General features: G+C 39.3%; 1 protein-coding gene across 9 annotated transcripts in view; it reads right to left on the bottom strand.

The window, feature by feature from the left end:
- Ankrd17 (ankyrin repeat domain 17) overlaps positions 1-12,477 on the bottom strand; it is a 136,933-nt gene that overhangs the window by 30,514 nt on the left and 93,942 nt on the right. For all 9 annotated transcript variants that reach the window (NM_001401338.1, NM_001401339.1, XM_087582439.1 and 6 more), the window contains 7 exon segments: positions 487-582; positions 3,328-3,490; positions 4,256-4,431; positions 4,883-5,096; positions 5,641-5,783; positions 8,395-8,540; positions 8,663-8,774. In NM_001401338.1, coding sequence (NP_001388267.1) covers positions 487-582; positions 3,328-3,490; positions 4,256-4,431; positions 4,883-5,096; positions 5,641-5,783; positions 8,395-8,540; positions 8,663-8,774 — 1,050 coding nt within the window.

The raw sequence follows: 12,477 nt of genomic DNA, 5'->3' as shown, positions 1-12,477 counted from the left end.
AGGTCACATGCAGATATCAAATTGTAAATTTCCAAACATCCATATCAAAGAGCTTCCCATTTTCAAAATAACTTGATTAAAAATACATTTCACATTCACGTATGTACATCCATGCAGGCAAATAACTCATACACATAATACATATAAGTCTAACAACAAGGACAAATAGCTATAACTTTTGCCTACTGGTTAGTTTGCTAAAAAGAAATGGGGCCAATGTCAACAAAAAACAGATGTAACATGATATTCACTAACAGATATTCTGAATTAGGCAAGGCAATGAGCTAGTTCCTGAAAAAAACATTGAAATGGAGGGCTTCTCGCTATGATGCAACAAAATACTTTATGGATTTGCGGGCCGCCTTCATGTTCAAAGGCCTACGTCAAGATAAAGTTCATAAACAGTCTGAACAAAAGTGTTGCAGATTACACCTTAACCAACAGCAATCCCAGCTCCTCCATGCAGGGACTCTGAACCCCACATACCTTGTCAGTGATGGTTGCTATATACCTCATGCATTCAGAATCTGATGGAAACTGATTGACCTCTTTGACTAAGTAGCGTACCACCTTCACATGACCCTAAAAACAGACAGCACTGTCAGATAAAAAGCATGCTAACAGAGTTCAGTAAATCTACACAGTCTGAACTAGCATTGACATCAGTTAATGGTAACAGTGCAAAAGTGAAGACCTTCATATTTACACTGAAACACCCTGAATAAAGACATGAATATCAATCAGCATGAAGTAACAGTGACATCCAATGAGAAAATAGACTGTAAACTTCATCATCCTAAGTACTGAAGGTAAAGATAATTGTCAGGCTTGATGTCACGCATCTTTCATTCCAAGACTGAGGCAGAAAGACCTTTGAGAATTCAAAACCAGTCAGGTTTACATAGCAAACCTAGTACAGACAGGACTAGAATGTGATCCTGCTTCAACAGAAAGGTAAAAATTTGTTTCCAGAGAGAACTGACAGTCCATTCCTTAGTCACAGGCCAAGTGTGAGGAACAATAGTCTCACAGAAAGAAACTCCACACCCCACCATCTACCGTCCTTTTTCTTCAGTGTTTACTAATTTCTGACATAACATCCACAATCTAGGTAATATGGATAGTATTGCATGCATATGTATGTGCACAAACTTCCTCCTACATCCACATTCATGTGTTTATATCACGTGTGGACTCAGTTCTCTCCTACCTCAACATGGAAAGTAACTTTACCAGCTAGGCCATCCTGCCTGCTCTGTCATGTTTTAAGTTATTTGCCTATACAGAAGATCATTACGAAGCCCTGATTGTCCTGGAAGTCACTATGTGGAGAGGTCAGGCTGGCTTCTAGCTCGTCTCTGCCTGATTCTGTCTCCTGAGTGATGAAAAAGGTGTAAGGCCCTCCCCCCTTTAAAGGAGAGCACTCACCAGGCCAAAACCAGTCTTGAACCTGTTATGCAAGGGAGAATGTCTGTTCTAGCCCAGCTTCCAAAGGGCTGTGAGTGCAGGTCTGAGAAGAATGTTTTCTTATGCTCACTCTCCCTTTTAACTTGGATTTGTACGAATACTTAGTCTTTAAAATATTTCTATGCTACCACTAATGCAGAGCCTTTCAAAGAGGGAGGGACAGAACGTAGGTAGGCAAGCTGCTGGGAATGGCAGCCTATTTTTGTAACTCAGGACTTGTAAAAACAGAATAATTAATAAATGAAGACACTAATAAAGGGTGGCAGAAACATTCTAGAACCTTTATATGAACTCCGACACAAGAATGGGAATGGGGAGATTTAAACTACCCAAAGAATGAATAACTAGAAAAAATGGGGAAGGACATGGGCATACTAGTTAAGAACAAAGGTCACCAGACCGGCGCTAAGAAAAAGATCAAGCAACAACACATTAGGGATTCTTAATGGAAGCTGAGATCTAACGACACTAAACTGTGCTGGCTCGAATGGCGAACCACTTAAGAAGACTCTAATGTGAAAAGATGCCACTGAGTAGATTTCAATGCTTAAGGGAAAAAAGGGAGCAAGTGGCTGTGTAGTCTACCAAGAGTCAGAGACAACGAGAAATAAAAAAGAGTGAGTAACTGGGAGGAGAAAATACTTCATGCTGTACTATCCATAGGATATGAATGAAAGGTTTTGTAGTACTGGGGTAAGCTCAGAGCTTCATACATACACATAGACAATTACTCTCTTTAAGCTATATCCCTAATGATTGATTTTTAAAGGAATAAAATTTAAAATGCTTTAATAATTAATAATTTGATAATGTAGAAATGTCAGAAAGGCTGACCTGAGGGTCATCTTATATAGACAGTTTCAAGACAGCCTAGGCCAAAATATCCTGTCCCTAACAAACAGTCCCTGCAATAGCCATGTGTCTTTTCTAAGTACGACTGAACTGCATCAGGTCCTCAGTGCTGGACTGCAAGTCACACACACTTCTGTGCAACTGGACTACAGAAAGAAAGTTGTGTTTGCTCCAGCCAGAGATCGTATTCCTAGTTCTACAGACAGTTCACTAATTTTTCATTAAACTGTTCATAGTGAGGCTTTTCACTGACGTTTCCTGACAAGTCCAGGAAAAGGAGACCTTACTTACCTGTGCAGAACTTTAACCCCAGCACTCTAGATACAGAGGCAGACATATAATCTACAAATTGCAAAAAGTTCCAAACCAGCCAAAGTTACTTAGTGAGATCCCGTGTCAAAGCCAAACTAAAAAACAAGACAAAACCCCAAACCAAGCCAAGAACAGAAATCACAAATGAATAAAATCAACACTAAAACTTACTGTTTAATGGCAATGTATGAAATCATCCAAATACTATTTTGTGAGGCTGAGACTATAACTAGATTTTTGAATGTACATCTGAGAATATGTGTTTTATTGCACTTATTATCCTGGTGCATATGGCCATGATGTATAACTGCAGGTGTCTATGCCAGGGCACACATGGAGAGGACAGGACAATTTGTGGAGCTGGTTCTCTTCTTTTACAGTTATAAGTTCCAATGGTATTCTCTGGTTGTCAGGCTTTCATGACACGCACCTTTACCGAGTCATCCGGCGGCTCCTCAGTCTAGAGTGTCTTTTCTGCATGTACCCTTAGTCTTGATACCCAGAATGAATCGCAGTCACAGATTTCTGAACCACCTATCTGACTAGTTTGCCAGTAGAGCATTTCATTTGCAGAGTATTGCTGCATTCATGAGTTATTACATCAGAAACAAGTCCAGAACAATCACTAACCCATGTTCTCCCTAGCACAACTGACCATGTGCAGTTCTGAAAGTGAATGAGGATAAAAAGGCCCACCTTTCTAAATGCAGCCATGAGCGGAGTTATCTTGCGGTTATCTGCTGCGTCTACATCTGCACCTGCTTGCACCAGGAGCTGAACCACATCTAGGTGTCCACCATTTGCTGCTAGCCATAACGGAGTGTTCCCCTTTTTGTTACGCACATCAATATGAGCTCCCCTGGAAATGGAACACAGCACTTCTTACATGAGATAGAATGATGGGGCAGCAGTAAAAATCAACTGCTGTGAAAATTTAAAGAGGAAAAAAGTGAAGGATAAATTGTATTACAGAGAATTTCTGTTAAATTAAGTATTCATACAGTTAATGTGCTTTCCTTTTTAAAATTACTGCATAACTGAGCTCTACAAATACCACTCATTCAACACCTTGAATAAAGTGTCAAGGAGATGAGCGTAGTATCTATCATATGAGGGAATACCTACCTCAGACTATTTATTTACACCACAGAAAAAAGAACATAGCTTAGTGTCCAAGGTGGCTCGTGGCACTACGAATAACGTTAGTAACAGTTTAAGAGTAGTCAAAACCAAACTATGCAGGATGCCATGCAAAGCTGTCTACGATTTTAAGAAAGGGTTTTTCTCTATACAGTCCTGGCTATCCTGGAAGTCATCTCAGAGAGCAGCCCAGCCTCTATCTCACAGAGATCCCCCTGCCTGTCTCCCAAGAGCGGGGATTAAAGGCATGTGCCACTCACTACACACAGATGCCAAAACTGACAAACATTTTTCTGGAAAACTGGCAAACAGCTACCGTGTAACTAAAAATCTAACTGCCTGCACTCAACAGTTACTGTCAACCTAAAGCCAGAGCACTATAAGAAAGAGCAAAGCGGAGAATAAATTAGACTTTTTAACACAGTGACATTGCCCTGCAGATGGGAACACATATTCATACACAAAGAACATGCTGATAACAGACCTGCCAATGAGAAGTTCACAGAATTTATAATGCCCTTTATCTGCGGCTATGGTTAGAGCTGTGTCTCTTGAGGAGGGCACTGGAGGGGCATTCACATCAGCACCTTTATCCAAAAGAACTCGGCCCACCTCTGCATATCCACCAGAGGCCGCTTCCATCAATGGTGTGAGGCCAGTCTAGGTTTAATGGAAAATAAATAAATAAAAAAAAAAAAACAATAAAAAAAAACAAACTATGGAAGAGACCAGAAACAGCCAAAATGTTAACAATCTGAGGAACAATAAGGTATAGTTTCTACATATTCATAAATTTCTGTACTGCTAATTACAATTTTAATTCTACCTAAAAATCAGTGGTATGGTGAACAGAATCTGAGTAAGATACAAGTCCATTGATGTGAATGACTCTCCATAATGTATCCTGACCTTTACAAAATCACGTTATTTTCAGCCAATAACTTATCATTAATACCTTTAAAAATGTATAACCAGGGATTTTCATGAGACTAGAAAGTAATGAAATCACAACCTCTAAAACAAACATATTTCCCTTCTTTAAAATTATTTTCTGAGATATCTTGTCACAGTAACAAAGAGCAAACAATTGATAATTCGCCTTTTTTCTTACCTTAGCCCTGTGTTCAACATTTGCTTTTCGATCAAGCAGAAGACTAACCACTTCAGTCCTTCCTTGGAAGCAGGCTAAGGTAAGGGCAGTGTTCCGGTTGGTTTCTATCTGAGCATTTATGTCAGAGCCCATGTCTAAAAGGAGCTTGACTGCAGCTGTATGCCCATTCATAGCTGCCAACATCAGTGGAGAAATGCCCAATTTGCTGCCAGTTCTAGGGGTAAAAAATATTAGAGAATAAAACGAAACAACGTTGTTTCACAGCAGAGACAAAACAATGATTTAAAAAACCTAAATATAAAATTCTTTCCATTTGTTGACACAGAGTATCCTGTAGCCTAAGCTGACCACTAACTGGTTATGGTAGCTCAAAATGACACTGAATTCCTGACTTCTTGATCCAACCTCCCAAAATGCTTTGATTACAGGAATGGATCACCCATTCAGTCTGGCAAAACTCTTGATTCTATAGGATTTAAAATTTTAATTACTTTTGTGAGCCCTTGCATCTTCCTTAAAGAACTTTTGGTAGATGGCACTAATAATAAGCTAGGGAGTGAAATCTCCACTCTATGATGATGAACCCAGTATTTACCTGTTTCAGAGTGATACTGCCCTTAGTGCCCTAGGAAACAGCTGTTGCTAATCAAATAAAACCTATCTTAAATTTTTATTTCAAATTATAATAAAGTAAACCACTAAAACAGCATTCTCCAAATATTTATAGCACAATATTCTTAATGAAGTCTCAAGCTTGCCTTGAATTGATCTCAGCTCCTGCATTTAGCAGTATTTTGATGATGTTCACATAGCCACCCGAAGCAGCCAGGCTTAGAGGTGTGTAATCAGAAACATTCCTGTGTTCTTTATTTGCACCGCGAGCTAACAACAACTCCACTACCTGGAGGGGGCAAAAAGGAAGAAATACGCTTTCTAAAGTCGTGATAATTTCAGGTGTCTTTCAGATTTTTCTGTTATATAAAGAAATGAGAAAGTTCACTCTTACAACCTCAGATAATAACAGAATTATAGAGAGCTCTCAGGCTTAAAAAAAAATCAGAAGTACATGCTCACAGAGAAGACTCACACTCCCAAGTTTGGTAGACCATTCAGAAACGAATATTTTTGTTATTTTTATAGGAATAAAAAATTACACCAGATTCATCTTACATACACACGTGAATGCATTAAAAATTTAAAACTTCTAAGTACTACTCTTTTTGGACACAGGTTACTACTACCTACATAAACCAGGCTGATAATGGACTAAGATCTGACAGCCTCCTAGGCCTGAGCACTGGAACTGATGGCAACGAGTATGGTGGTTTTGTTGTTGTTGTTGTTAAGCAAACAGAAGACTTGAAAATTGTTTTCCATATATTGGCAACCTAAATAACCTTAATACATTATTCTGTGCACGTGAGCACAGCACTAATTCTTAACTACTAATAGTTATCTTGGACGTATAATTCTGTAAGATGCTGTCGGAATGATTTCATCAACAATGCAAGAGTTAGGGCTAACTACTGCTGGGTCTCTGATTGCCAAATGTTGAGTATTAAGAGCTTTTTGGCATTCAGAGATATATATGTTAAAAACCATTTGTTTAGATAAACATTTCATTTTTCTGGGTTTTTCTTTTATTACATTTATTAATCAGCAGTGTGTGGGAAATCAGACTATCAGGCTGTGGCAAGTCGCTTTGTATGCTGGTCTATCTGTTGGCCTATTGTGCAATACTTTAATGACCCCCATGACTATATAGGCCAAGCTTACCTCAATCCTCCTACCTTTGCCTCCCAGGTCCAGGGGTTACAAGCATGAGCCAGTAACAGGCATGAAACACATCTGTTTTAAGTATTTTTTCTTTTATTGGATTTTTATTTACATTTTAAATGTTATCCCCGTTCCTGGTTTCCCCTCTAGAAACCCCTATCCAATCTCCTCCCCCTGCTCCTATGAGGGTGCTCCCCACCCACCCACCCCTCCAACCTCCCTGCCCTTGTTTTAAATAAGTGTTCTATAGTACCTATCACATAATAAAGTAAATGTGTGCAGATTAATTTTTCTAAATATCATTATGTAAAGGCAATAAACACTTAATGTTCTTATGATTTTATATTGATTTTCCAGATTGTATAGGCGACTAGAACTTTTCTTGGCTTGGTTATGTTCTGAGGAGCCTTAAATATGCTAGTGCATCACGTTTACTAAGAAGTCCACCTCCAGCTCACCTGTTCTGTGACCCATAAAAGTATGTCTTACTGTTTTTATAAATCAAGAAAATTAATTTACATTTCTTTGATTCAAAACTAAAATATTTGTCAGTATGTGAAAGAAGTAGTACTTAAAGCTAAATCATGAGTATGACTTATAAAAGATTTAAGTGCAAAACCTCCTACCATTACATTTCTATCTGGAATTGACAGGAATCTAATGACAGGAATCTCATGTGAAGATTTTAATAAGATTTAATAGCAACAGCCCTCATAGGCTCAACACTGAATACTAGGTCCTAAAGGAGTAGTGCAACTTGAGAGGGATTGGGTGGTGTGGCCTTTACTGGATGAAGTGTGTCACTGAAGTTGAAGAAGCCTACACCAAACCCTGAGTGTCTCTCTTCCTGTGGCCTGGTGGAGCTGCAGAAATGAGTCCCACATCTTCAAATGCTGCCACGCCCTCTGCCATGACCATAATGGACTTCCGAAACTACCAAGGGAGCCCACGACTAAATGTCTTCTTTGATAAGAGCTGCTGTAGTCTCCTCACAGCATTAGTACACTAAGACAATGGTTTTTGGTTTTTTAGTTTTGTTGGGTTTTTTTTTTTCTTTCTTTCTTTTTTCTTCTTCTTTTTTTTTTTTAATGTGCACTGTCTCCATGGACGGACTGGAGCTCTCTATGAAGACCAAGTTGATCATAAGTCTGAATTTGCCTGCCTCTACTTACAGAGCACTATCACACATGTTCCTAATTTTCACACATGTTCCTAATTTTCAATTTTCTTCACCTTCTTCATACAATTGTGCCATTTTGGCTGTATTTCCTACTCTTTTGGATAGAAATTATAACATTTCTTTGAATTTAAAATTGTTTGATTTGTATTATTGTGTGCTGTGTGTGAGCAAAATGTGGGAGCATGTACGGCAAAGAGCACGTGGAAATCAAGGAAAACTTGAGAAAGGCTCCCTCCTCCCACCTGGAGAGCTGGAGTTGTCAGGCTTGTTCAACAAGCTGGACGGGAAATTACATGGATGACAGAACAATTTCTAGACCTAACACTGGAAAGTTGTGAATCCAAAAAGATAGTATAATTGGCATATTTAGCCTATATCCCCTATACAATATATGACTTTTCTCAGAATATTGCATTAACTGCTAATATCCAATAATTATATCCTGCTAATATCCAATCATTTCAACAAATCAAACAGGCAAATATTCTCCTATATGGAAAGCAAATATGTGAATACATTTTTGCTAAACAAAAAAGATACACGAAAGGAAAGTTACCTCCTGTCTGCCCCCAGAACAAGCCAAGGACAGTGGTGTGTCCTTGGTTCTTTCTGATTGGGCTTCAATGTCTGCACCATTGTCCAGCAATATCTCTACAACACCAACATGACCAGCTGTAGCAGCCAAGATGAGCGGAGTAAAACCTGAGGGGGAAAATGATCTTCTTACTAGTGTTAAACAAAACAACAGTAGCAACTCTTTTCCAATACAGCTAAGCAACAATATTGGAGCTGCTGATAAACACGTATTTTCTATAAAGGGTTACCTTTCTTGTCCCGGTGCTCAATACTGGCTCCTCTTTCTAGCAGTGTCTGCACCAGTTCCTCATGGCCACCTGCACAGGCAAGTGTCAGTGCGGTATCATGGTTACTCTCCGTCTGTTTTTAAAAAAACAAAACAAAACATCAGTTTAGTTTATCTGAGTAACTTTCCAGCATTAACGATAAACACACGGATATTTATGCACCACTCTGTCCCATCAGGACATCAAAATCTGTGGCCCATATTAGACTGGAAGGCACTGTGGGCCTGCCTCGAGTACTAGCATTTATAAATGCCTGCTGTCAAGCTAGGCTTGCATGAAGCATCTGGGTGTATGTGGCTTACTACCAACTTTGTTACCAATGAGTAGCCAAACTACAGTCTGTTTTTCCGCTTCCTTTTTTGAAGGGTGGTGGTTTTGAAACTTCATAGCTCAGATCTGTCTCAGCTGAGGATGACTTTGAACTCGTTTTCGTTGCCATCACCACTGGAGTGCTGAAATTACAAGTCTTTTCCACATGCTAGTTTCAGTGACCTTTCTAGTACAAATCCTACTAAAACTTTATTACTTTACTATTTTTAAATAACTTTAAATTATTGAGATGGATCATCACTCTCCAGCAGGCTGGCTTTGAACTCGTATCATCCCTTCTTTCAGCCTCTGCCTCTTTACTGTTAGGATTTATAGACATGTGTCACCCCATACCTGGCCTAAAATTTATACTTATATATATGCTATACATGCACACTCACTCACACCTTCACATACAAACAAACTAGTTGAGATATAGGTAGGTAGGTAGTTCAAAACAGTGATTCAAAAAGACAAAATAGGTAGAAATGCAAACGTGGCCCAGAGTCTGAAGAGGAACAGGACTACAGAGAATGAATGCTCTGAAGATCAGGAGAGAACTCCTCTGATGTCTTCAGTTGATTTTCATTAGCCTGTGTGCACGAGCAAAGTATCAGAAGAAAGAAAGTGCACCAGAAACGATCAGGTATAACATCGAACAAGGGACCAAATACTAGCTAGAGCAGAAGACCTTACAACATACAAGATGTAGAATCCTCTGTACAGAGACCAAGTCCGGTTGTTTTGACAACCCCTCCCCCGCCAAGCTGAAAAGCCTTCATCCCAGAGCTTGGGAGGCAGAGGCGAAGGCAGAGCCAGACCAGTCATCTGTAAGGCAAGTTCCACAAAGAAACTTTGCCGGGAAAAACAAAACACAGTTTTTTTCAAGTAACCTCACCACAGATAAAGTCCCTAAATTCTTTATGTGAAACACTGTATTTTGAAAAAGGAAGACTGTGATCGTGCTACTAACTTGTGGAGTAATGTGTGACTAATGTGGCTAGTGGAGGACTAACAGATTCACAGCCCTTTTGTGTCTTTCTGAGACAGGGTCTCACTCACACGTGAATGCTGGGGTACAGGTGAATGCCACTGCACCTGGACTGGAGACAGGGCCTCAGTCTATAGCTGTCTGGCATGCGTGGAATACTCTACATGACCCAGGCTGGCCTCAAACTCAGAAAGCTGCCTGCCTTGATTTGCAAAGAATCTTTAACTTAATTAATCAGTCTGACTAAAACACTGGAAAATGTTTTAGGTAGTCTGGAAAGATAAACATGTGATTTCCACTAAATGGTTGGATTTAAATATAAATATAAGTTTATCAAAAGAAATCCATATATAAAATTGCGAAGTACGACAGCTGACAAACTGGGTAGGAGAAGCCTCTGTAATGGGGTCCTTCAATACGAAAACCATTCTCAGGTAATAAACTATGTTTTGTAATCCTTTAAAGTAAGTCATATGTATATGGCTTTGAGACAGGGTCTCTATGTAGTCCTCTCTATGTAGTCCTTGGAACTCTCTATGTAGACTGTGTGAGTCTTGAACTTACAGAGATCTGTCTGCCTCTGCCCCCTAAGTTATCATGGTGGGTTTTCTTTGGGGGACTGGTGTTACTCTGAAGACTTGGCCGACTCCTTATGTAGACCACAGAAATCCACTTGCTCCCTGTCTCACTGTGTAGCTGAAGCTGGCCTGAACTCACAATCCCACGTGACCCCCAGGAGTAGAGTCACGATCAGGTGCAGCGGTGTCAGGCCAGCTCCATTTCCTCTTGGAGGATGCATATATTCTATTGCCATACTGTTTGCTTTGGAGAGGCTCTCGCCTAAGTTCTACCTGTGCCTGCCTCCTAAACACTGGGATTCAAACACTTGGTGACCATGAAACTCTTAGAAAACTAATGAACTTATGCTATGTTTTCATTCCCTTTTTTGTTCAGCAAACATCAGTGGAATGTTCAATGAATAGCAACAGCTGTAAAAAGTCACATATTCAAAGACTATTACTAATACAGACTTAGATAAAATATTTATGTTCTTCTACACTAATATTTACATAAGAAGCCATACTATATAACTGTATACCTGTAAATGTCAAATTCCATTACAAAAAAAACCTAAAAACAAGACAAAAATTGTAATTGATCAAGAGTCAAGCACTGAGAAAAGCCTACTAGTCAGTCCGTGATGGAGGGGAGCCGCAGCAACTGCTCTGCAGAGGCTGCAGAGACAGAGCACTGACTGCAGAGACCGGGGATGGCCGCAAAGGAGAGCCGCGCCGGCTACAGCAATGGAGAAGGACATGAAAGCTCAACGAGCCACGGTTCTGGGCTGCAGTGTATGCTGAAGCATAAAAAAGGACGGTCTCATTTCACAGAAAAGGAAACAAAGTCAGATAAAGCAACTTTCTAATGGCCACTGTAACTGCTAAAGATGAGCTTTTAAAGACCAAGAAGGACGTTCTATATAGCAAGCTGAATCAGACACTCTGAAAGTATTCTGAGACGGTTAAAATACCTGTCCTTTCCTGCCCACTGCTAACCATATGCAACCTACAGACAGCTTTAGGTATGAGGCGCAAACATTCTTTTAGAGTAATTTATAACAGTAATGTCCTACTTGAGTGCACAAAAATATACAAAATATGAAAAAACAAGCATAAAAAAAGGTGATCAGTAAAACATATTTCCTTATCATAAAACATATATTTAACTAATTAATTTTAAGCGTCATTTTCAAAGTGCTGTCTTCCATGTTAGACTGACAAAGTAAATATAGGAGCCCACAGGATCTTGTCAATGACTATACAGAGTAATTTAAGTAAAAGCTATTAAAAAAATACCTTGAACTATTTAAAGAAATAAAAAAGGATATTTAAAGCTGAGTAAGGAGAGCTTTTAAACTCTTTAGGGAATTAGTCAGTTACAGGAGGTAGGAGGCTCACTCCAGTTTTTTCATCAATAATTTACAGGAACTAATGTTTGAAGATAACATGAGAACTTCAGATTGAAATTACCTTGCTTTATAATCCATTAATAAAAACTGGAATATTAACAATGATTTTCAGTACAATAGAGTGTCTGAGAGGTAAAGTACAGAAAGAATCTTTTACGGCAGACTTAACATCACATACTGGCCACACAGTTACTTTATTACTTTATCAAGTACCCAAGGTAAAATCTCAAACAGAGGGAGAAGGGGAGGGGGGAAAAGGAAAGGAAGAAAAACAACGTTGTGCTTGTGTGCATGTACACGTATAAAGAACCAGGCACGGTAGCAGCTCTCAGCAATTCAGGATGGGTATGGTTTGGTGAATGTTCTAGTTGAGGCCAGCCTGGTCTATACAGTGAGTTCTAGACAGCTAATGAATGACACACAGTGAGAAACTCAAAAACAGTAAAGCAGAGAAGCACCTTTATAAATTATTTACATGACTAGCTGATAGAACCATACCCATGACTT

Source organism: Rattus norvegicus, chromosome 14, assembly GCF_021556685.1.
Source record: "Rattus norvegicus strain SHRSP/BbbUtx chromosome 14, alternate assembly SHRSP_T2T, whole genome shotgun sequence".
In the NCBI taxonomy this organism is placed as follows: Eukaryota; Metazoa; Chordata; class Mammalia; order Rodentia; family Muridae; genus Rattus; species Rattus norvegicus.
Note: the sequence above shows the minus strand (reverse complement) of the source record. Positions and strands in the feature narration are given on the sequence as shown.